At 41.7% G+C, this 27,283-nt stretch overlaps 1 protein-coding gene across 2 annotated transcripts in view; it reads right to left on the reverse strand.

The window, feature by feature from the left end:
• LOC120535132 (astrotactin-2-like) overlaps positions 1-27,283 on the reverse strand; it is a 2,291,264-nt gene that overhangs the window by 1,833,024 nt on the left and 430,957 nt on the right. For both annotated transcript variants that reach the window (XM_039762741.1, XM_039762742.1), the window contains exon 2: positions 1,087-1,274. In XM_039762741.1, the coding sequence (XP_039618675.1) occupies positions 1,087-1,274 (188 nt within the window). The remainder of the gene's footprint in view (positions 1-1,086; positions 1,275-27,283) is intronic.

Here is a 27,283-nt window from a genome sequence, read left to right on the forward strand (position 1 = left end):
CATAAAATAGTTTAAACATTTTTACATTATTTGGCATAGAAATAAAAGATGAAATGATTACATACTTCGAAGCAGCATTTAACCTTTTGCTAAGTTCTTTTAACTAATGTCCAGTGGGCTGCCCACACTGCCCCCAGAAGTCAAGACAATACCCAATTATTAAACCTGCTATAAAAATGTAAAATACTTTTTTATGTCATGAAACAAAGAAGCCAGTTTATGAATCTTGCGACTTGTTCATAAAATTAACCAAGCGCACACAAAATGTAATAAATTTGATAAACGAATCATCACTGGACGGATTGCAGCCTTTCTCACAGCTCACTCCCTGGTTTAAAACTCCAAATCCTTTTTTTTTTTAATGGTCACCGAGTCCACCCCCTTGCCCCCGATGATCCTAATCTAGTGTGCACTAAACCAACGGACACTTGACCAAAGAAGTCAAATACAAAATCACATGAGGAGTCACACGCCCCACACCTGGAGTTTAGCTATCAGCCCTGACAGCTCAAGCCCCTGAATATTAATCTCATTTAAATGATCAGAGACAGAAACAAAGAATGCAGCAGGACACAAGCATAAGGGTGGTCTCACACCAGCCATCAAGCTAGTTTAGTTATAAGGTATGCAGTAACCACGAGCTACCACTAATAGAGACAACTTGCTGCTTGCGTTCATTTGGAGGGGTCACTTTAAGTTGACACTTGCTGTCTTCAATGAAGGTCCTTAAATGGATGCTAATGTGCTCAAGGAGCCAAGACACATCATCTCAAAAGCAAGTCAGGCAATGCATTTACTTCAACTAGAAGATGCTAACAGCTACATCAGAAACGTCACCAAGTGGCTATAACCTTCAAAGCCAAAAAAAGAACTTTTTCATATCACTGTATGCATAAAACATCACACTCAACCAAAATGGCAGGTTTCATTTTCCATGGTCTACATTCAGACTGTTCTTTAGTTAAGTTATACATCTGATGCTACCTCAATGATAACTTGAGTAATTTCAGCAGGGGAAGGACCAATGCAACTCTTGTGCTACTTTAACCCAAAAAAATGAAAAGGCGGCCCGTTACGTGTACTCACCATGACTGAAATATGCAAGATATGCAGCTGCTCGTCAACAATCTCTGATGGCTCCCGTAAAGTTGGTGCCGTTACCTGTGACAGATGTTCGGCACTGTTTATGGAAACGTGAAAGTAAAGAGTTCCATTCTCAAGCCATTGCTGCTTCCAGTGTACCAGGGAGATATCAGCACTCGTCCCGGACATTTCTGTTGAAAGAACACAAAGAAACCAAAGAGTTTAGGAGATGTATAAATATGTTATTCTCTCATGTCCTTTGGCCTTGGCTAACACGTCTTCTGTACGCAATTTACATGGTCTCCCCATTTTCGAGAAGAATCTGGTCTCTTCTGACACTCCCAAAGCATGCTGCATGACTGATGGCTGATTTTAAGTTGTCGTGGTGTTAGTGAGTGCGGACGTTAATGTGCCCGGCAAAGGACAGGATTGCTTTATTCAGACTCCTTTTGCCTTCTGTGTTTTTAGAAACTTTGAATATTACTGAGAATTTTTATTTGTAAAATAAATATTTTTATTCATAAAGATTCAATGCTGCCGATCTCATTACTATCCTGGGTTTGACACTTGAGGAACTCTCAAGTTCATAACATTTGTGAGGCATACTTATTGATTTTTTTACTATATTGTTGGACATTTTTTTATAGTTTTCCCTTGTTTGGTACTGTTGTACCATAAAGGGGTCTTGTGGTGGCCATATCCTAAACATTTTATTCTCACTCCCAGATACTTTGTCACACAGACCCACACAAATGTCCTCCACTTTTGCTCTAGTTTTCTAATTCTTGCACACGCCTTGTATGGAAGGAGGCGGTCGTGCACTTGCAGCTGGATCTGCGGCTCGTCTTCAACCAGCTCTGACCTTTACTGTTTTCACTTTACGTGCTACCACTAGGATCTCCCATTAGGAAACATAATGTTCATTTTCACTCGTACACAGATGACAAGCAGTTATACCTTTTTTTAGTCCAAATGAAGTTTATCCAGTGTTGTCTTTAGTTAGTTGTGTTAGTGAATTAAAGGAGTGAATAAATGAGAACTACTTGTCTTTAAACACCGATAAAACAGAGATGTTAATTATTGGAGGGTATGATGCTGATCACAACAATATTTTGTCATCATTTAACTCAGTTGGAATCACTATTAGTTTTAATGAATTAGCCCACAATCTTGGAGTTATCTTTGACTCTAGCAAGTCATTTAAAGCGCACATTACAAAGCTGTCCAAATCATGTTTCTTCCATCTCTAAATAAACAGGATTCTCAGAAATGAATTCATGCATTTATTTCTAGTAGGATTGACTACTGCAATGCAGTGTTCTCTGGATGTCCAAATTGTTCTTTATACAGTACAGCCTCCAGTTAGTGCAAAATGCTGCTGCAGGAATTATTACAAGAACAAGAAAATACGAACACATAACTCCACTTCTTAAATCCTTACACTGGCACCCGGTTAAGTTTAGGGCAGCTTTCAAAATCCTCCTTTTAACATATAAAGCATTAAATGGCCAAGGTCCGGCTTACTTGTCTGAACTTATCATGACTTACAAACCAGAGCGCACATTAAGATCTCAAGATTCCGGTCTGCTTACGATTCCAAGGATTAATAAAATAACAGTGGGAGGTCGAGCTTTTAGTTACAGGGCCCCTAAACTGTGGAATGGTCTGCCTGCTACTGCAAGAGATGCCCCTTCGGTCTCAGATTTTAAATCCCGGCTGAAGACTCACTACTTCAGTTTAGCACACCCTGACTAGAGCTGCTGATTAACTGTACAGACTGCACCTCTGTTGTTAGTCATTAGCACTAAAACATAAGTAACATGATTGTTATAATTTGTTACTAACCCTCACCTATTCTGTTTCTCTTCTTGGTACACAAAAGTGGCACTTGGGGCCACTGCCCACCTTCCAAGTTGTTTTGCCTGCCTAAGGTAAAGTTATCTCTGATGGAGGATCGCAGGAATCATTGGGTTGAGGGGTCCTTTCATCAGATTGGCTGGCCCAGCACTGACTCAGCTGTGGAATGGCCAATAGGGGGAGGCAGCTTGATGGCCGCGGTCTCCAGGACTCTAAACAAATCCAAATCCTATCATGTGATATCATCTACTGTTAAATTCTATTCTGTACTCGTAAGATTTCTATTCCACTATTATACTGTATTGAGGATTAGTTGTGTTCTGTTCTGTGTATTGTATTAGCTAATTAGCAGCAAAAACAGGTCACTAATTAAAAAAAGGTTAGAATGAAAACCTGTAGCTACGGTGGCCCTCCAGGACCGGAGTTGGGGACACTCGTAGTACAGACTGGAGGAGAACATGCCAACTCCACACCGGCAGGTAATCAGCTATGGGATTCAAACTTCGGACCAGTATCTTACCATAAAAATCAACAAGACAGAATCCACTATAAATTAGGCAGTAACCTTAAAATAATATCACATTTTTCTTATATCTGTTAACATGCCATAATGTATTCAAAGGTGTCACAAAGGTTTTTAAAAGTGCTTTGAACAGCAAAACATTTACGGCCGTAGAATTGTACAAGCTCTGAATTAGCAGACGGTGTGAGAACATCTCTACTGTCACATTTCCTGGGCATTCTAAGAAGCTTTGCTTACTAAGCCATTTTACAATTTCGCATGTATTAAAATAATACAATTTGGCATCTACGGAGAATGCATTACTTAATAATTAAAATGCATTAGTAGGGAACTGGCAATGGACATCCCTGCGTGGAACAGGAAACTCAGGTGGCTTTGTGACAGCGGAAAATTCAATTACTGCCAAAAACAATCCATAGTCAAATTCATGCATTACATTTTTACACATTTTAATGTATAATTAAAATTTGTGCAGTGTATAATACAGTGTATAGTATAAAATTAGATTTTCTTAAGGCTCTGGGTTTTAGTGGACATTGACTATAAAAGGCCTAATGTCCCTTGCTGAATATACTGTAACTAGCGGCCACCAGCTCCTCCAAACAGCTAATCATGTGGCTCCACTCGACCTCTTTAACATGTAGTCAAACTAAAGAAGTTTAGATTTTGTTTGAATAAATATTAGGATGGGCAGTACACATCATCTATAGCCGACACCACACCACTTGTATTCATAAGGGATGTCAAACTTGACGACTACTGTTGCTGATCTCATTGCCGAGCTTGTTTATATACATAATGTCTACTAACATGACTGTGTGATGATTTTCCAGCACATTTTCCCATTTTTAACGTATTGCAAGCTTACCCCCATTCCTGTAGCCAATAACATGCTGCCTGACAGAGCTGGTTCCTGTTGTAAAGGCCAACCCTGACACAGACAGGCGTAGGACACAGTTATAACAGCACACGTGATTTATTTTTCTTTTCCCTTGTGGGAAACGCTTTCCCCATTCCCCACAAGTCTAACACACAGTTCCAAAGCACAATGCACTTCTTTTCTTTCTTTAACTTCTTTTTCTCCTTCACTCTCTCCCAGTAAGCATTGTTGTCCTCCTCCCGACTCTGTCTCCCGGAGTAGTGGCTGCTGGCTCCTTTTATAACACACCCAGAAGTACTCCAGCTGCATTTTTATTTATACAATACAATACAATATAATTTATTTTTAAATAGCTCAAAACCACACAAGAAGTGCAGCAATGGGCTTTAACAGGAACTGTCTTTTGACAGCCCCCCAGCCTTGACTCTCTAAGAAGACAAGGAAAAACCCTAGTAGGGAAAAAATGGAATAAACCTTGGGAAAGGCAGTTCAAAGAGAGAGACCCCTTTCCAGGTAGGCTGGACGTACAGTGGGTGTCAAAAAAAAGGGGTCAATAAAATTTAATATTTTTTACTTTCCGGCAGCACTTCCAGGTGTGGCAGAAGAGCTGCTCTGCAGGGCTCAGCAGCAGCTACAACACTCCCTGGTGGCGCCCATGGATCCCATGAGGACTGCACCAAACCCCAACTCCCATGAAGCCCTGTGGGAGTCTCAAAGCATCGCTGTAACCCAGGGGGGCTGCCATCTAGCGCTCAGAGAGAGGTAACGCTCTGGATAGGCTGGCTTCCCCCGGTCCTCCTGGCGTGGAGGTGTCCCGGTCCACTACACTGTACAAAGGATTTACATGTACAATGAGAACAGCCAATAACTCAGCACCATTTTTTCATTCCTTCATGGTACATAAAACCAAAGACATCAGAGAAACAAACCTCTCCTCTGTCTGCAAGGTCCAACACATCCACATTCTTTATCTCACATCGCTGTATTATATGCATTGGACTTCCAGGTGAGTGCACACTGGCTGTCAGGTATCACGCACACAGAACCCACACCTTTGTTGGGGCAGACTAGATGGAGTGAGTTGCCTGGTATGTCACCCTACACAAATTGTTGGAAAAGTCAAGGAATGTGTCAGGTCCGGTCAGGTCAGTTTGGGGAGCATGCACTGGTACAGTGGGCTGCCTCACCCACCAAACAACAAAACAGCTCAGGATCCCGAACAGCAACACCCCAGGTTGGTGTCCCCTTGGCCTGGTCCAGCTGCTCGGGTCCTCAGCAGTGAGGGTCCTGTGAGCCAGATCACCCTCAAGGAATCAAGCCACATGGCCGTAGTGCCGTAACTGACGCTCCCTCACAATGCAGGTAATGTGCCTCATTCGGGACTCCATAAGTAACCGCTAATTCGACACAAAGTCAAACCAGCGGTACCCAATGATTCGCCACAAGAGACACAGTACTGAAGGAGTTCAGTCTTCATCTCAGGCCACTGGATAGCGTCCATGTCTCACAACCATATAGCAAGACAGGAAGCACCAGGACTCTAAAGACTTGGACCTTTTGCAGAGATATCAGACCCCCCCACGCTCTCCTATCCATCTACTGACTTCATAGGAAGTGCTCTGTGCTTTTACTAAAAACATCAAAGAAAACAATCCGAACAGTGTTCAGCTAAATAGTGCAGTGCATAAATAATCCATAAAAGTAAGTGATGGTGAAGGTTAAAACAAGTCCAAAAAATAATCATTTAAAAGAGAGATTAAAATCAATCAGGCAGAAAACTGTCCTTTTAAAACTCTCAGTGCGTCCATTTCTCCTGGCATCACCTCCACATATCCTGACCGGACCTTGCAGGAGGACAAGACACCCATCCGACAGTCATACCCGTCCTTCATTTCGAAGTTGGGGTTACTACTGTTCCATGGCTCCCAGTAGGGTACTCCATCCGGACTACTTCTACCAAGGCTCAGGGCTCTATGGCCATCTCTGACCCTGATAAGGATTCTCATCTAAGCCTTCACAACTTCTGTTTCCTTTCTGGCATCCGGATCACTCCAACTCCCTGATCGCTCAGCTTGAGTGACCATCTTCAGCCCCACACCTCGTATATTAAAGTCTTGGTAACTGAGGTCATGGATAGACACAGCTAAACAATTTAAGCAACGTAAGTGGACTGGCATAAAGAGAGACTAACAGAGCAGGTCAAGAAGGCTCTTAAAGGGGTGCAGTTAACAGGTGCCGATGAGCTCCTGGTTTGGTACTGGTCAATGCCTGACTAGTGGCTACAGTGCTGCTAATGAAAGGTTAACTGCATTAGCAAAGAATGTACTCCATGTTTGGAAATTTGATGTTCTTATTTTGGAACCAAATAATTTTTTAAAAATTCTAAAAGGACCAGCAAACGCTATTGAAATCTTAAGCTCACCCTATAAATGGGTGGAAGACAGCTCTGCTACCTGTGCTGCGAAAAATCCCTCTAGCTCTTCTGAAGTGGACGAAGGCGAATACCAGAAACCTCACCCATTACCTCACTGTACTTTGTCAACAGCGTCTTTCAACTGATTACTTTTAGGAGTGTAAGCCGATATTCAAACAAGCTAAGTGTACCCTTTCATTAGTGCTATTCTTTTATCTTAACATTTCCATTGTAAAACTGGTGAACAAATCTATCTAACTGGTATATAGTGCCTTTCATGTCTATCTGTCTAGGCTAATTAAAAGGACAGACTCAGTTATGGGAAGCACCCTGGAACTCCTGGAGGTCATAGAGAAGGAGAGAATGAAATCGACTTTGAGTGCCATTATGAACAATGCTGCACATCCTCTCTCTGACAAACCAACATGGAAGGACTTTCAGGCAACAAATTATTCAGCAGAAGAAGCGTGTCGAGGAACGTTACGGAGGGCTCCTTTATAACAACAGCAATATGCCTGCATACAGTCAGAACTCTTCTTTCTTTTGAATTTTCTTGCTTTATAGTCATTCTGGTGTGTGTTCAGACCAAAGTGTGTGTGTATTTATATTTATATTATTTTTCAGTACTTTGTGAGTAGCGTGTCGAGGAAAGTTACGGAGGGCTCCTTTATACCAACAGCAATATGTCGGCATAGAGCCTCACTGGGACTGGGAAACAATTTCTATCTATCTATCTATCTATCTATCTATCTATCTATCTATCTATCTATCTATCTATCTATCTATCATATAGTGCCTTTCATATCTATCTATCTATCTATCTATGATATAGTGCCTTTCATATTTATCTATCTATCTATTATACAGTGCCTTTCATATCTATCTATCTATCTATCTATCTATCTATCTATCTATCTATCTGCTCTCCTCAGGACTTTCTCTAGTGCTGCTATGTCTTTTTCGTAATATGGAGCCCAAACCTGAACACAGAATTCCAGGTGAGGCCTCACTAGTGTGTTGTACGCTTAAACATAACCTCTCATAACTTGTACTCCACATTCGCTGCTCTAAAACCTAACATCCTATTTGACTTCTTGATCACTTCTGGATGTAGATACTGATGAGTCTACTATGACTCCTTTGTCCTTCTCATAAAGAGTATTTTCAAGTTTCAGACTTCCCTTTGTGTATTCAGATCTAACATGTCTACTTTTTGTATGTAGCACTTTACATTTACTGACATTAAATGTCATCTGCCACAAACCTGCTATCCAAGTCCCTCTGTGATGATTCAGCTGATTCTGCATTTTCTGTCCTTCCAATAAGTTTGGTATCATCTGCAAACGTAACCTGCTTATTGATTATATTCTTGTTCAGATCATATACTGTAGGTATATTCTAAAAAGAGCAGCAGCCCCAACACTCACCCAGAGGAACACAATTTTAATATTTAACATTTTCACTTTGTCTTGCTATTATTCTATTTTAATAGATATTGCTTTGCTTTTAACTTTTTTGGCACATCTTGAGGTAGACCCATCATACCTTGTGTGGATAGATTGCCTAGGCAGTTACTTGGCTAAGGAGAGATGTCACCATAAGTGAGCTGCACGGTAAGGAGTAAAAAGATAGTAAGTGGTAATACATACGGTGTCTCAGTCTCCAACGTCTAGGGAATGACCAGGGACACCCACACTCCTGTCTGGCCTGCTCAAAGCTAGTGAGCCTGTGTAAGGTGTCACACATGTGCGAATGGGAGGCAGCTCAAGGGCCTGAATAATGACAATTCCATGCCAGTCAAGGGGGTGGTAAGGTGCACTGACTTTCTCTCTCGATCCTCTGCAGACCATTCATGGGAAATCCCACAGTGTTCTGGCAACCACGAAGACGTCACTTCTGGTTCTGCCACCCGTGAAGATGTCACTTACAGTTTCGGTGTCACTTCTGGCCCAGATGACGTCATTTCCGTCCTCGGCCTTTAAAGCCATCATCTTTATATACTTGAATCAGTTCTGTTCTGGATTTGAAACTGAACACAGCTCAACAATTCATACCCATTTTGCAGCCAGGGCATATTATACGGTGGCTGCCCCAAATCTTTTTGATGTCTCGTGTCAATTCTTGTCACAATGAGTAAGAGGCTTGATCAGGCATCTTTCATTATCAATGCTTAGACACGAGTATGACTGGATCCTGTATGTGTCTGCATGTGTGTTAAGCCATAAAACCATAAAACTATTAACTTATTGACTGTTATTTTCTTTTCATTAGATTTTAAAGGTCAGTGAACGTTTTAATAAATAATGAACTAAATCTGTTTCTTTCCTTTGGAACCTGCTACTAACAATAAAAACAGCAGGATACAAGTCATGAGCTGGACAATGAGTCAGAGATGTGAGGTATTAATTAACATACATAGATGCCGTCGTCAAATAGTTACCGTTTGTGATTAAAGATGATTTTAAGAGCTGCATCCTTTAAAAGCAAGTAAGTAAGTAACATATCCGTTCACTGAGACATGGAGATGTCTTCTTCATTTGGGCGGTGATGAGTGGAGCTGTATGTGGCTGGGACTACAGCTGCTCTACACATCATTTTGTGCAGAAAACTGCAATAACAGAGTGTGCCAGCACAGCGGGAAAGAGCCGCAGCTAACTTTATTTATCCATTCTTTCATCCCAAAGCCATGCAATTTAACACCAGAGGCAGACTGGGCTTAATCTTGCTGATGAAATAAGGCAAATAAGCTTGTGAGTGTCTCTAGCCTTTGCTTTATGCAGTGTATCATCTAAGCACCAGAAATAATTCTGATTCAGAAACTGCAGAAATGCATTCAAGGTAAAGATCCATGACGTGCGGGAAACACTGGAGTGTGTGTGTGGGCTGGGGTAGAGAAGCTTCAAATAGCTGGTGAGTTAGATACGGATACAAACAAAAGGCCCTCAACGTGTCCTCTTTAATGCTGAAAAATACAAATACAAAAACAGACAAGAAAATTGTCAGTTTTCTGCTTGGATCTGTTTATTAATTCGCTAGCAAGACAGGCAAAAGAATTTAAAAATATTTCATTTGCGTTCTCTAACCATATGTGTACCCGCAGTGTTTGACCTAAGACTTTCAACTATGCCATTAGAACATTAGAAAAAATGTAGATGAGAACAGGCCATTCAGCCCAACAAAGCTCACCAGTCATTTCTATTTAATTCTTCTAAAATAACATCAAGTCAAGTTTTGAAAGACCCTAAAGTCGTACTGTCTACCACACTACTTGGGATCTTAATTCATGTGTCTGAGGGTTCTCTGTGTGAAGGAATTCTTCCTAATGTTTGTGTGAAATTCACCCTTAACAAGTTTCCAGCTGTGTCCCCGTGTTCTTGATGAACTCATTTTTAAGTCACTGTCTCGATCCACTGGACTAATTCCCTTCATAATTTTAAAGACTTCAGTCAGGTCTTCTCTTTATCTCTTTTTGCTTAAACTGTAAGGGCTCAGCTCTTTTAATCTTTCCTCATAACTCATCCCCTTGTAACCCTGAATCAGCCTAGTCGGTCTTCTCTGGACCTTTTCTTGTGCTGCTATGTCCTTTTTGTAGCCTGGAGACCAAAACTGCACACAGGACTCCAGATGAGGCCTCACCAGTGTGTTATAAAGGTTGAGAAGAAACTCCTGTGACTTGTACTCCACACGTCAAGGCGCTATATAATCTGACATTCTGTTAGCCTTCTTAATGGCTTCTGAATACTGTCTGGAAGTTGATTGTGATGATTACCCTACGACTCCTCAATCCTTCTCATAATGTGTACTTTCGATTTGCAGACCTCCCATTGTGTATTCAAACCTAACATTTTTGCTTCCTCCATGTAATATTTTACATTTACTGACATTAAATTTCATCTACCACAAATCTCCCCAAGCCTGTATGCTCTCTAAGTGCCTCTGTAATGATTCAATGGATTGTAGACCTCCCATTGTGTATTCTGATTCTTCCAGTTCATCTAGCTTGATATCATCTACATTCCTAACCAGCTTGTTTTGTCTTTTGTTTATTCTTACCCAAACCATTTATATACAGTTGAACCTCGGTTTGCGAGCATAATTCGTTCCGGAAACGTGCTCACAATCCAAAACACTCGTATATCAAAGCGAATTTCCCCATAAGAAATAATGGAAACTCAGATGATTCGTTCCACAACCCAAAACTATTCATATAAAAATGATTAATACAAAATATAAAGTAAAATACATAATACAAATTAACCTGCACTTTACCTTTAAAAAGAATCATGGCTGGTGTGAGTTTCTAAACTCGTGGGATTCCACCCAACAGGACGACACGCGGAAGAGCGTCCCAAAGCAATCGCAGTCTCCCAGCGCTGTAGCAGTTCGCCGTATAAGCGCATCCAAAAAGATCGCAGACATGCTATAAGCGCCTGTCGTCAATGGGTCATACAAGGAACATTATAAAGATCCCGCTGCAATAAATAACAGTGCTGTTGCTGTTTCAAGCTGAATAAAGCTAGTGTTAAAGTACTGAGACTCAGCTTCGTGTTTTGGGGAGCAAGATGGGGACTCGCACTTCACAGCGCACACACACACACAGTCACAATGCTGTAGTAAACAGAGAGACGCGCTGGGCGAGCGAGATAAGGAGAGAGAGAGAAGAACTATCAGCTCAGTTGTGATCACATGACGCTCAGCAGACAAAGTGTATCCATACAGCTCTTATTGCAAGACATCGCTCGTTTATCAAGTCAAAATTTATTAAAAATTTTTGCTCGTCTTGCAAAACACTCGTAAACCAAGTTACTCGTAAACCGAGGTTCCACTGTATATTAAAAACAGCAGTGGTCCCAACACTGTTCCCTAAGGGACACCACTCTTAACATCGGCCAGTTCAGATAAGATTCCACACAACATAACTCTAAGTCACTATATATATATATATATATACTGGTGAATATTTTGTGTGTATGTATACAGTATCTATATATATACTAGCAGATTACCCAGTGGCTTCTCTCACTGAGCGGAAGGGAAAAAAATAAAATGCAGAATCTGGAGGAATTTGTGGTTCGCATCAGGCAACTGACGCCTGTGTGACGTGGTAGCCTGTGAAGACTGCATCCGTCGAATCCGATTCTGTTCAGCACGTTGTTCGGGTGCTTGTGAGGCCCTCAATTGTGTTTGTCGTATACGTTGACCAGGGAGCCTTCTCTCGAGATCTGCTTTTGTCTCACTTTCTTTGTGTAACCTGACTCTTTGTGTCGATGTTGACAGTTTCTGAAGTTCCCCAATAATTTTTTTTTTTGGGATTTTCCCCAGTATTTTAAATGTTGGAATAAACCTAGACTGTTCAGTAGGAGCCGTGCTTCCAAACAATGACATCTGAAAACACAAATTGTATTTTGTAATGTTCTGTAGAAAATGAGTTGAATATGGATTTGCGTCAGAAATAAGAGACAACAACGGTACAGGTGGATGGCTTAAAGGGGTTAATTTCACATTGCCATCTGAACAGCACATCCCACGGGATTCAAATTTAAACCGCGTCTCCCAGTGTCCACTTTGTTCTTACGACCTGTTGCAGCTGAAGGCGGTTTACAGCTCAGTGCAGTTAAAAAGTGGAAAGAAGCAAAACTGTTTTCTTCATGTCTTCTACTATCAAGTACTGGGAATTAAAAAAAAAAGTTACAATGTGGCAGATTTGTCTGTCTCTGCGCTGGCGTCCAGAGCGGAGGGCTGGGAGAGGGCGACACAAGGTGCACTATGTAATACGTAATAGCCATGTTGTGTGGTCATACATAATTTCCGTTTCAAACGCGAAAAGAATTTTATATATAGTCCATGCAGTTAGTCTCCCCCTGTTGTTTCGTTAAAGTGGCCTTTAAGAATCCTTGAACCATCTGGCCAAAATGCCAGCCCATGCCTGGTGTCCATGACAATAACAACAGGAAAAATACAGCAAACTATACGCTGCTGTGTCTCCTTGTTTTCTGTATGTTGGCTGGTCCACCTTCCCGCTAAAAGACAAAACAAACCAACACCTTCCCATCTTTCTTCCTGTCTTAAAAATGAATGCATGAATTATAGGTTAATTGGCATCTCTATGCTAACTCTGTAATGGTGAGTGTTGATTTGTGCATAATTGTGTCCTGCTATGAACTGGCAACCTATGCAGAACTAGAATTGGTTCTTATTTTATATTTAACATTACTAAGAATTCATCAGCTTGCCTGTGACCCTACCAAAAAGTGAATATGTTACTATGCTGCCATTTATTGTATAACGAAGATCTGCTCCTTGAAATATAAACAAGATCTGCCTGTGCTGCCTGGGATTCCCCCTGCACATTCTCTTGTTTCAGTTTCTATGGAAACTCTCTCCGAGGGAGACTCCTTAAACATAAACATAAAAGCTGGCTCCAAATAAAGACGGGCAACCAGCACTACTAGGCAGTGATTGGGCAAATTCTGGACACTCCTGTGACTATGAACGAGCACTGTAGGAGGGCAACCGGACACTGAGCATGAATTTGGGAAAGGAAGAGCTGGTTTGCACTGCCTGTTCACTCCTCATGACTGAGAAAAAAATGTGTGTGTGTGTGTGTGTGTGTGTATATATATATATATATATATATATATATATATATATATATATATATATAGTGATCTTTGGCCGGCTTGTCATCCTGGCCAATACCCCCAGGCCACCAGTTGGAGCCCTCCCTGCAGTATGGAGGTGCCCCGAAGACCAGCAGGGAGTCATGGACTATGTAGTTTTTATACAAGACCCTGCTGGATACCATAGGGGCCGCAAGAGGGAGCTGCAGGGAGGACCGAAGATTTATTTGTGCCCTATAACCCGGAAGTGCGTCAGAGGAAGAGAGACGTGCTTCCGGGGTGAAAAGAAAAGGACTTGTACCTGACCCGGAAGTGAAAGAGTCACGTGGACTGGGGATTGGGAAACATTTTTGGGTCGTGTACTATAAAAGGACTATGGGAGCTCCCAGACAGCAAGCTGAGCTGGGTGGTAGGAGGGCAACGTGTCTGGGACTCGGAGGATTGATTATTGTATTGTGATTGTTTATTATATGAATATAGTGGAGGAGAGGGTGCTTTGTGCACTGTGGCAATTCAATAAAGTCAACTATTGGACTTTTCCCTGGTGTCGAATTGTGGACAGGGGTACAAGGGAGCGATAGCGCCCCCTATCTGTCACTATATATATATATATATATATATATATATATATATATATATATATATATATATATATAGTATATGTATATATAGATATATACAGTATATATATATATATATTTATATATATATATATATATACAGTAATCCCTCCTCGATCGCGGGGGTTGCATTCCAGAACCCCCCGCGATAGATGAAAATCCGCGAAGTAGAAACCATATGTTTGTATGGTTATTTTTATATATTTTAAGCCCTTATAAACTCACCCACACTGTTAACATTATTAGAGCCCTCTAGACATGAAATAGCACCATTTAGTCAAAAGTTTAAACTGTGCTCCATGACAAGACAGAGAGGACAGTTCTTTCTCACAATTAAAAGAATGCAAACATATTTTCTCTTCAAACGAGCGCCGTCAGGAGCAGAGAATGTCAGAGAGATAGAGAGAGAGTGACAGAAAAGCAAACAATCAAAAAATCAATACATGCTGTTGGGCTTTTAAGTATGAGCACCGCGATAAAGCAGCCGCAAAGAAGGGAGCAATGTGAAGGTAGTCTTTCAGCATTTTTTAGAGTAGCCTCCGTATCTTCTAAACAAACAGCCTCTGTGCAAACAGCCCCTCTGCTCACACCCCCTCCGTCAGGCGCAGAGAACGTCAGAGAGAGAACGCGCGAGATTAAAGCAAACAATCAAAAAATCAATACGTGCTTTCATTTCTTAGAGGAGCGTCCATATCCTCTAGGCAAACAGCCCCTCTGCTCACACCCCCTCCGTCAGGCGCAGAGAAAGACAGAGAAAAGCAAACAATCCGCTCAGGGAAGCACATCGTATATCATTGAGGAGTTTTAGTTAATATGTAATACGTACTCTGATTGGGTAGCTTCTCAGCCATCTGCCAATAGCAAACAAACTGAGGAAGCATGTACTTTAAATTAAAAGACCCACTGTCCGAAATCCGCGAAGCAGTGAAAAATCCGTGATATATATTTAGATATGCTTACATTTAAAATCCGCGATAGAGTGAAGCCGCGAAAGTCGAAGCGCGATATAGCGAGGGATTACTGTACTATATATTTTGAGTATAGTAATTGAATCCAAGTAGATTTAATTTGGCTTTTTTGACTTTGAAGAACAAAAAGAAGTTCCTTAGTCTGAAACAGAGTAATTGTAATTGCATTACAAATTAACCTTTATGTACATGTCTGATATGGGAAGGAAAAAGCCCACAGACACAGTGAGAACATGCAAACCCCACACTCACAGAATATGACCAGGTAGGAAACTGAACCCAGGATTGTGAATCCATGAGGCGATGGCACTAAAACGTGCTGCCCAAACACACACTAAAAGAATACAAAACTGTGCTGGGCAGGAACTGATATTTCAAAATACAAATACAACTTGTGGCTACTGTCAGCTCATCGGTTAATAACTGTAAACCTCTTTTTAAAGTCAAGTTATTTTTTCTAGCTGTCCCATAGTCTCCAAATATGCAGACATCCCAAGTCATCATTAAAAAGTTCAACTTTTGACTTGGATGTGGCACTGACATTGAATTAAACCACCGGGCAGCATCTATCCTTATTATTCATTTCCAGCATTCCCATATCTACTGAGCCTCTCAATTAAGAACACACTCTTAAGCCATCAAACCAACCAACTCTGCCATCTTCATGCTGCCCACCAATAACCTGACCTTTATTAACAATGCCTGTGGCGCACCGGTAAGGTCGGAGTCTCCACGATGGCCATGTTTCCTTTAGTCATATCGATTGCACGTTTGCCTGTCCGCACTCACACTCGCCACAGTTCGTGGCGTTTCCTCAGGTAGGAGTGAACAGTCTCTGAATTAAAAGAAAGCTCTTATCATCTTGTGCATAATCAGTGATGACACGCATACAGAATCTCACAGCACCGCCTGCTAACTTTAATTCTGGATTCTGACTGTGAGGCTCGGGTGCAGCGCAATTATCACATCACAACACGCGGCTCAACGGGACCCTCAGCCAAGTAATTAGGCATTTATTTACTCTTATTATAAAGTCTTTTTTTTCCAAATGTCAAGTAACCAGATACATTGCGACGCATGTTGATGCTCAGGTTGCGGTTGTTAAATATCAGAAAATCCTGCCAAAAAACAAATCGGATATTAAATTACTGCAGGGATAATAACTTGGAGAAATAGGAGAGGACATGAGTGTCAACATCAGACACAAAGCAAAAGTGTCTAAGGAAGCAGCAGGAATGAAAACTGTGACGATGGGACATTTCTTAGGTAGGCCCAGTGTGAGTGTGCCTTACGATAGGCCTGTGCCCTGCAGACTCTACACATCCCCTGTAGTACAAATTGGGCACTGCACATTCTGCCATGCTTGGATTCAGAAGCTAAGGCCAGACACTCTTGATGCCAGCTAAAAAGTCACCATTTCCATGAAGGGGAATATAGTCTCAGCACCATACCTGATACAATGATTGACTCGAGAACAAGTAAACGTCACAGAGACATCTCTTCAAGGCAGCAGTTCGAGCAAGCAGCCAGTAGCGCTGTTGCCTCGCCGTTACAAGACCCGGGTTCGCTTCCTGGGTCCTCCCTGCGTGGAGTTTGCATGTTCTCCCCGTGTCTGCGTGGGTTTACTCCGGTGCTCCGATTTCCTCCCACAGTCCAAAGACATGCAGGTTAGGTGCATTGGCGATCCAAATCGTCCCTAGTGTGTGTGTGTGTGTGTGTGTGTGCATGCCCTGCCCGGAGTTTGCTTCCTGCCTTGCGCCCTGTGTTGGCTGGGATTGGCTCCAGCAGACCCCCGTGACCCTGTAGTTAGGATATAGCGAGTTGGCTAATGGATGGATGGTTCTATAACTGGAGGCGTCCTCAATCCTATCACCAGAGGTCACACCTTCCACCAAAAGGGGCTGAACTCACCACTCATTTAACTCTCCGTAATCTGAAAGATGCCAATCTGTTCTGTTTCAGGAGAGACCCCTGAACACTGGCGATCTGCTCTCTCGGTGCTGGACACCTTGACCTAGCTCTAAGATCTAAGTTCTGTGCTGGTGACTGAGTCCCGTCTGAGAACACTAAGAAGCAGCTACTCACTACTTCAAGATGGGAACCTTAGTATTCCCGTGCTAGAGAAAGAGCGATCTCTGCTGTAATGACAACAAACAACTCCACACAATACCAGTCTTCATCCATAAAGGCCTGGTGTCGAAAAACTGCTAATCTCTGCCAAAAGAAATTAGCACTCTAAATGGAAAGTACATAGGCAGTCTGTTATGTGTTACATGTCAGTTTCCTCTCCTGTTCTGTGTTATATGTTTATCTGTTTCGTCTGGCTCACGTCTTGGCTTTTTTGTCAATTCTGAAATGGCTTGGTAGTCAACAAGCTAACTAAAAGGGCAGACTCAGTTATGGGACAAACTCTGGACCCCCTGCAGGTCATAGCAAAGGAGAGAAATAAAACAAAACAGTGCCATTATGAACAATGCTGCACATCTCTGATGGACTAACACTGAGGACTTTCACCCAACGAATTATTCAGCAAAAGTGTGACAAGAAACGCGACTGGGGGGCTCCTTTATAACAACAGCAATATGTCTGTATACAGTCAGAACTCTTCTTTCTTTTGAATTGTATTGCTTTATAGTCATTCCGGTGTGTGTTCAGACCAAAGTGTTTGTGTATTTATATGTTTATTATCTTTCAGTACTTTGTGAGATATTTGAGCTCTTTTGAGACCCTCGGTAATGGTGCTGTACATCGAAATGTGATTGACACGTCTGTCAAGGGTTGCTTGTCTGTCATCAAGGCAGGATCGCAGTGCCATTGAGAAAACTACAAGTTCACGGCCTCCCCGTGTAACACGTCTGTCACACGATGGGTGATGCCAGGAACATTCTAACCTGGCCAGTGGCCTGGCTCCGTCCCTGCTCGTTTGATGTGTCTGTGGGTATTGAAGTGGTAGCTTCCGTTTGAAGAAACGCCCTGACTGTTGTTGTTTTATTTGGAATAAAGTTAGGGCTCTTGAAGCCTTTGGACTTCTTCAGGTGTAAGACAGTGAGTAACATGTCGCATGTTCAGACCAAAGTGTGTGTGCATTTATTTGTTTATTTTTTTATGTACTTATCTACCTATTTATGTATTATTTATGTAAAGAGCTTCTATAAAAAGTCCCCTATATATATATATCTTTCTATTATATAAAAATTCTTTGATCGAGACGTGATCATCTCGGAGAGACACTTTGAGGTACCGCGAGACTACTTGCACGTCACACCCTACTTACCTCTATCTATCAGTTATATAGTGCCTTTTATCTATCTATCTATCTATCTATTAGTTATATATTGCCTTTTATCTATCTATCTATCTATCAGTTATATAGTGCCTTTTATCTATCTATCTATCTATCTATCAGTTATATAGTGCCTTTTATCTATCTATCTATCAGTTATAGGGTACCTTTTATCTATCTATCTATCTATCTATCTATCTATCAGTTATATAGTGCCTTTTATCTATCTATCTATCAGTTATAGGGTACCTTTTATCTATCTATCTATCTATCTATCAGTTATATAGTGCCTTTTATCTATCTATCTATCAGTTATATAGTGCCTTTTATCTATCTATCTATCAGTTATATAGTGCCTTTTATCTATCTATCTATCTATCTATCTATCTATCTATCTATCTATCTATCTATCTATCTATCTATCTATCTATCAGTTATATAGTGCCTTTTATCTATCTATCTATATATCTATCTATCTATCTATCAGTTATATAGTGCCTTTTATCTATCTATTTATCTATCTGTTATATAGTGCCTTTTATCTATCTATCTATCTATCAGTTATATAGTGCCTTTTATCTATCTATTTATCTATCTGTTATATAGTGCCTTTTATCTGTCTATCTATCTATCTATCTATTTACCAACGCCTCCTTTTCTTTGTGTGTCAAGGCACTCCTCTTCTTTTCTCCCAGATCTCAAACACAGACATACAAGGTTAGTGTCAATTCTAAATTTTCCCAGTGTGTGCGTGTGTGAGTGAGTGAGTGGTCACTGTGGTGGACTGATGCTCATCCAAGACTTTTTTCCTGCCTTTTCTTGCATAACGAGTGTCGGCACAGAGGTTAGTGTGGCTGATATTCATGACTAATGAGGCTTAAGATTGAACGCTGTGCCCAGCCGCTATCTGTGTGGAGTTTGCATGTTCCCTTTGTACCTTTGTGGGATTTCCTCTGGGTGCTCTGGTTTTCTCCCACATCTCTAATTGGTGGTTCTGAAATGGCTTAGTATCAATGTGGTGTGTGTGCATCTTTCATTTGGCCACAACATTTGGTTCTTGCATTGCATCCAATGCTGCTGAGGAAAATCTGGTCCTCCTAAAATGCTCAACTGGATTAAATCAGGCTGATAATCTTATGTTATGTTAGATTTCCATATAATCAATTGGCATGATGGCTCCAGCCTAATTCTTTCCTATTATGACATGTTAAAGTCCCCTGTATTCATTTATGTAATGCCAACCTGTCTCATCTTCTTAATTTTCAAATACAGCAAAATTAGTTGACTTCCTTCTAGCACCTTCATGCTCAATGCAGGAACCAAACTTTGACAGGATGTCACTCATAGGACCCAACATTCACATTAACTCAAGACCATTTGCAGTCGTCTGTAAAACTAAACAGCACATTTCTGAGAGTACCTGGCAGCAGGGCGTGTAAGACAGGAACCAGGCTTGAACAGGGTGTCGGTTCATTACACGACACACTGTGAGTCAGTTTAGATTTCCCAGGTAACCTAACAACTTGCCATAACAGCACATCTTGCCATCTGTGGAAAGAATGTACAATGGCTGACCCTGCGCTCTGACCAACAAAGGTCAAATTCTCTCTGGGAATTAACAAGTACATCCTAAAAAAAAAAAAAAAGGCTGAAATATTGGACAAGTGCACAGTGGCTGTAAGCGCAACAGAAGGATGAAAAAATGGATAACTTATACGCTGACATGTTTCTTTCTATACATGTAAATTGTATGCTTAGATTCATGTTATATATTGTGGCAAGTGGCTGAGGGTGGTACCCAGCCAGGACGCTCATGACCACGAGGGAGAGACCGCCCTGGTGGCTTTGGGGACCTCGGGAACTGAGCTTGGAAGCTTAGCCCTATAGGGACCCGTGGTCACCATCAGGAGGCGCCCGAATGCCTGAGGAGCCCTGGCCCTCAGCACTTCCACCACACCTGGAGGTGCTGGGGGGGCAAGACTCGGGTCACCCGCAGTGCTTCCAGGTGCGCGGCCGGTACTTCCACCACACTGGGGAGGGCCGGCGGAAACTAATTGGGAGGCACCTGGAGCACATCTGAGTGTGTATAAAAGGGGCTGTCTCTTTCCATTTGATGGCTGGAGTCAGGAGAGGAGAAGGACAAAGCTCGGGAGGAGAGGAGCAGAGGTGGCCTGAAGAGAAGTAAGAGGCATTTTATTGAGGCCTGGACTTTGAGGGAGTTGTTTGGGGTTGTATGGCACTTGTAAATTGAAAGTAATATGGCTAATAAACATGTGTTGGGTGAACCATCACTTTCCGCCTGTCTGTGTCCAAGCCATCTTCCACAATATATACTTGGACAATTACCTACTTTAACTCCTTATTGAACTAAATAACACATTTAAGAAGAAACTTCTTCCTTATACACCCTCCTAGTAAGAATAAATGTTTGTGTGTCTGTCTGGGTACTATGTCTCTTTCATTCCAACAGAGTGCTCATCACAAGCATTTGTAGTAATCACTTCAACAGATGGCGCATCACAACATTAACACTGCTTTTACAAATAATATACCAAATGACATATAAGAGACATATGCATTGCATTTGCCATTTCAGTATACCAAATGGTATATAAGAGAGACATATGCGCTGCATCTGTCATTCCAACAGATGGCATATCACAATCATTTGTAGTAATGCAACTATGCGCACTGCAAAAAAAAGGAGGAGAAATGCGCACCCTAAAAAAAAAATCAGATGTATAAAACGTGCAGCATGCACATTTCTACATAATTTAACATTTATAAATCACAATATGCATACGTGTCTACACCTCAAACTGCACTCTGAAACATCCATATATGGAGCATGCTGATCAGCCTCTTAAATATGCAAACATGATGCCGCAGAACTTCATTGGCTGTGGAGCAGCCTCACTCCTGACACATCGAGAACCCACCACTTGCATTGAAGAGTATCAGGATACGCTCTGCGACTGAGAATGCAAGATCATGTGAGGCATTATAGCGCCTCTGCTCTGCATTCAGGAGGGTGGCAGAGAAAGGCGTCAAGTGCCAGCATCAAAGTGGGTAGCTGCTATTACCTGGCACATGTAATGACGTCAATGCTGTTACTACAGGCCGCATGAAACACTGAGGGTAAGGCAATTAAGAGCTGCCAATTAGGTAAACATGCACATTTTTGGGATATAGGAGTCACATTGAATTATTGTGACATACATTCAGTGGCCACTTTATTGGGTACACCTGTTTAACTGTTGATAACGCAAATACCTAATCAGCCAATGACATGGCAGCATTTCGGCATGTAGACATTGTCAAGACAACCTCTTGAAGTTCAAACTGAGCACCAGAATGAGGAAGAAAGGTGACTTTTACATGACTTTGAAAGTGTTATGGTGGTCTGAGTATTTCAGAAACTGCTGATCTACTGGGACATCTCTAGGGTCTACAGAGAATGGTCCGAAAAGGGGAAATATCCTGTGAGTGGAAGTTCTCTTGCCTTGCTTATGCCAAAGGTCCAAGAAGAATGGCCAGACTGGTTCAAGCTGATAGAAAGGCAAACTCAAATGGCCACTCGTTACAACCAAGATATGCAGAAAAGCATCTCTGAACACAGAACACGTCGAACCTTGAAGCAGAACACCAAGTGCCACACCTGACAGCTAAGAACAGGCAACTGAGGATACAATTCACAGTGGTTCACCAAAACTGGACAATAGAAGATTGGAAAAACACTGTCTGGTCTGAAGAGTCTCGATTTCTGGTGCGACATTCAAATGATAGGGTCAGGATTTGGCATCAAAAACATGAAAGCATGGATCATGGGCAACCAGCGGCTATCCCAGTTTTTCCCATAAGGCAAAAATCATGTCTGCACAGGGCACCAGTCTGCTGCAGGGCATACCTAATCAATGTAAAGTTGCCAATGGGATGAATGTGCACATTTTTGGGAATATAAGAAAAATCCAGAACTATCCAGATATAAAAAAAAAAACCTTAGACAATGGAATTCAACACACTGATTTTTGAATTTAAGACTTTGGAAGTTAACCACCATGCCACCCTAAGCTAAAATTGTGTTTAAATTCTCATTGGTAGGTCGAATGAGAGACAACTAAAGTGCTTTTCCTTTTTGCAGTCACTTCCATCTAATATTTCCTACTTAATCCTTTTATCCACGCTGCCGTGTGTGTCAAGTATTCTTTAAGCCCCACAATCTTTCTTGAATATATCACCGGGGATGTGGAAATCCTTGAGATTCTCAAGACAAAACAGTGGCACCTAAATATCTCTTCAAACTTCATATACTGGCAGAAAATAAAAATAAAAAAATCCAGCATATCTATGCTTCAATATTCTCTAATAAGACTGCATAGGGTTTGGAGGAGTAAGAAGTGTTTGCAGAAAATATCCTTCTGTTACGTATCGTTAGAGTGTGAACGGCCTGGAATCGGGTTTTCAGTTCCAAAGTGAATAGTGAACCACCTCCACTTTGATCTTCTCCCAAATGCCCCACAATCTCTCCTGTCGTACCCTACACAACTGTGTCTGATCTTATTCAGGAAAAGATCCCAGGCACCCCATGGGAGAAAGTCTTTCAGAAACTAAGCTCATAAAGCTTATGAAACCATTTCTGGACAAAGGCAGAACTGTAACAACAGTTGCGTAAAGTGCGACAGGATCTTCCACCTGCAACTAAAGTCCCTTCAGTACACATGTACTTTGTCAGCATGTCCGTGTCGATCAAACAGAGAAAGCTCTGCAGGCTACTTGTGACTTTACGCATGTAGGAGGATACGTAAATAAATCAAGGTAGATAACATTGATCTGACCTTTAAATAAGTAACATATAAATGAGACCATCACAAAACATAATCACAAACAGAACTTTGCATGATACCTTGGCGAGCTCTGTAAGCCATGCTGTTTCGTTGAAGGACATGTGTGGGGCAGACTGACCGGCAAGATGACGCCTGACCTCATCCTGCATCCAAATGATACCATCTTTCGCCTTCACGCCTGGTGCAGCTGCGCTGTTCTTATATGTGAGTGGATGTTTTTTGCGGGGAGGGCTTCTGTCCTCTTTCTCCGATGTAGAACCCTCGTCCTCATCTGAGTTTCACCTCTGTTATAACACATCTTTATGTGAAAACGGCAGTGTCAGATTGGGGCGAGCGTGAACGCAACCGAGAGAATAAAACTGAATAAGAAAAAAAATGCGAACCATAAATTTACAGTGGCTGTTACGGACTCAAATTAAAAGTATGTTTTTATTGTATAATAGTAACAATAAGAACAGCTCACTACTCAAAACTGGGGCATCCGGGATCGAACCACGAATGTCTTGATTACGAGTCAGCAGTTCTTACTGCTGTGCCGCCAAAGCAGTCGTATTATGATCGTGTCAATGTCACACTCTTAAGCGAGTTCTTTTTCTGTAGTTATATTCTTGAATAAAACTGCACTTGTTTTGTTATACTTGTACCTTTTGTGAAAGTTGATATTTGGACTTCAGGCATCACTCATTATACACTTCGTGTCTATATTTTGTCAATTATTACTAAAACATGAAAAAAGTTTCTGTTTCAACGATGTGTTTACATAGATTGTTGTAGACACGGAACACACATGAAATGCATATATTTCAAATAACGATCTATTATTTATCCTCTATAACTCCCGGGAACTCACACGTAGGTAAACAGACTTGAGCTGAGAGAACTTTCTGCCCTTTCTGAGTTGATGGTATAGCAGGCTGATTGCTGCTTGTGCTGATTGACACATTTACAACACAAAAGACACTGACGGAGAGGTGTGAAGGGATTTAAGGTGGGCTGGGATTCCGAGTTTTTTAATAGGCTTTGGTAATTTTAATGTTAAGGCCGAGCCTCTCCTAAGTAAATGACAAAATGGAAGGCCACTTGGAGTTTGCATAAAGGCACCCAATGGACTCTCAGACTGTAAGAAAGGAGATTCTCTGCTCTGATGACACCAAGATTAGCGTCATGTCTGGAGGAAACCACTCACTGCTCATCAGCTGTGTGATACCATTAGAAAGGTGAAGGTTAGGGACTGGGAGACCAGACAGGGTTGAGGGAAAGTCAAATAGGACAAAGTATAGAGGTAACCTTAATGAAAACCTGCTGCAGAGTTCTTAGGGCCTCAGAGTGGGCTCGAAGGTTCATCTTCCAACAGGCCAATGACACAAAAGCCTAAAGCAGAGACAACACAGGAGTGGCATAAGGACAAAACTCTGTGAATCTCCTTGAGTGGCTCAGCCAGAATCCAATCAAACATCTTGGGAGACACCTGAAAAGAGTTGTTGTCCATCGATGGACATGACATGGGTACCTGGAGCCTGTCCCAGCTTTAGTACCAGATTAAGGGCTACCAGTCTATTGCAGAGGAGAGGAACAGCATACAATCCCCAAATCCTAGCATGTGAAGCTTGTCATGTCAGACCCAAAATGTCTCCAGGCTGGAATCGATGTCAAAGGTGCTTCAAATAAGTATGGAGTGAAAGGTCTACACTACAGGCATGAAAAGAATCAATTTAAAAAATTTTTCTATCTCTTGCACCCACGTTTACCTTCAGCACCTTTCCTCCGTATTTGCATGTGTTTGAATCTCTTGTGAACGGCACTCCTTCTCTCTCTTCTCAGACCCCATCATTATTTTCGAGGCTCCTTTCTCATCTCTTGTCTGGTTTTTACTTGCCGTCCTCTTTCAGCTTGTGTCCTCTGCAGTTTCTACTCCTCGAGTGTCTGATAGTCACACTTCTTCTTTCGGTGCATCACCAAAGCCATACTTGCCAATCACATCAAAGCCAAACTGACCAATCAGATTGCTCAGAGGGACTGGACTTATTAGTAGACAAATTTGCAATCATTCCTGAAATCTTGTTTTCCGGAGTATTGGGTTTTACTTGATGTTGGAGTTAAGCAAAATGACATCTTTTATTGGCTAACTAGAAAGATTGCAATATGTGAGGGGAAAAATGAATTTTATGGAATGGATTTTAGCAAAATGATTTTAGCATAAGGCTGTAACAAAACAAAATGTCTGCTGCACACTATTTAATTGTTATGTGTTTGGTGGTCTCTGTTAATCAGAATAATGATAAAATTAGGGGTGGTGTGTGGCATAGTGGTAGTGCTGCTGCCTTACAGTAAGGAGACCAGGGTTCAGGTCCAGGGTTCTGCCTGCGTGGAGTTTCCATGTTCTCACCATGTATGGATGGGTTTCCTCCATTTTCCATCCACAGTTCAAAGACGTGCAGGTTAGGTAATCTGGTTATCCTAAACTGGCCCTAGTATGTGTGTCTGTGTGTGTTCACCCTGGCATCCAATCCAGAGTTTGTTCCTGCCTTGCACCCTATGCTAGCCGGGATAGACTCCAGCAGACCCCTGCCACCCTATTCAGGGCCAAGTGGGTTAGAAAATAACTAACTGACTGTTAAAATTAGTCAAACCCACTCCCATAGAAACCAATCATTCATAGAGATTTCTTTGTACTGTACATGAATTAATTAACATAAGCAGTTTAATCAATATCCAGTCAGTCTTTTTCTAACCCACCTAGCCCTAAACAGGGCAGTGTGGGAGTGCCAGAGCTAATCCCAGATAGCATAGGGCGCAGGAACAACCCCCGGACAGGGTGCCAGTCCATTGCAGGGCAAACACACACACACAACACACACACCAACCACACACTAGAGTCGCCAATTCAACTAACCTACATGTCTTTGGACCCCTGCCACCCAATTCTGGGCCAAGTGGGTTAGAAAATAACTAACTGACTGTTAAAATTAGTCAAACCCACCCCCATAGAAACCAATCATTCATACAGATTTCTTTGTATATAAATTTATTAACATAATCAGTTTAATCAATAGCCAGTCAGTCTTTTTCTAATCCACTTTGTTCTAAACAGGGTAGCGGGGGATACCTTAGCCAATCCCAGCTAGCGTAGGGCGCAAGGCTGGAACAAACCCCGGACAGGGTGCCAGTCCATCACAAGGCAAATACACACACACAACGCACACACCAACCTCACACTAGCGCCGCTAATTCAGCAAACCTGCATGTCTTTGGACTGTGGGAGGAAACCCACACAGACACGGGGAGAACATGCAAACTCTACACAGAGAGGACACAAACACCTTACTGTGAGGCAGAAGCACTACCATTGTGCCATCATGCCACTATGCTGCCTCAGAAACCAAAAAAGAAAACAAAATACATATATATGTCAGGATGATCTGTAGTATTTTTGACTGCCAAATACAACTTTCCTCCCAGCGTTTAATCCCCATGTCCTGATTGAATTTTAGCGGGTGAAATTTAGTGCAGCTTTCAGACAGCAATTGGTTTTATTCACTTCCCGGCTCAGCTGAAATTGGACCCATGACCTACAAATAAAAAGCATGTGATCCCACTGTCAAGTCTCGTTGCCACCCTCCTCGATTTCCCAAATTTAATAGCCTTGTAAAAACACTTAGAGTTTCGTAATTTGGCAAATCATAAAATAAATTATTCCCGTGTAATCATTCATATTCTTTCAGTGTCACTTTCAAAGCGGTGACGTGGAGTGGACTGCTCAATAGCAGAGCCAAAGGCAGCGTCTATAATTCATTAGGTGAAGAAGATTAACAAGGCACAATCCGGTATGAACGCCTCAGGGGCAGATATATTGCTTTAAGATCCACAGGTCACTGTGAACATGTTTGTGGAGTGCCATATTAGAATATTCACGCGCACGCATGTGTGTGTAGGTGGGTGTGTGTGTGCAGGGGCTTTTGAACTCTGTATTGATATTACTGTCAGTCCAAATGAGGCAGATCTTTCAAAAAGTAAACACTGTTCTCTATTACAGAGACAGAGTACAGTTATATCAGTCGTCTTTTCTATATTGTACTATAATAATAGAAAGACATTTTGTGTCATTAATGAATTTAACTTGTGATTAATTATTTATTGTGTCTTTTCAATAGGATAAATTAGAATGGAGAAATGAGTAACAATTTGATGCCAA

The sequence above is a fragment of the Polypterus senegalus genome, chromosome 9 (assembly GCF_016835505.1).
Source record: "Polypterus senegalus isolate Bchr_013 chromosome 9, ASM1683550v1, whole genome shotgun sequence".
Taxonomy (NCBI): Eukaryota; Metazoa; Chordata; class Cladistia; order Polypteriformes; family Polypteridae; genus Polypterus; species Polypterus senegalus.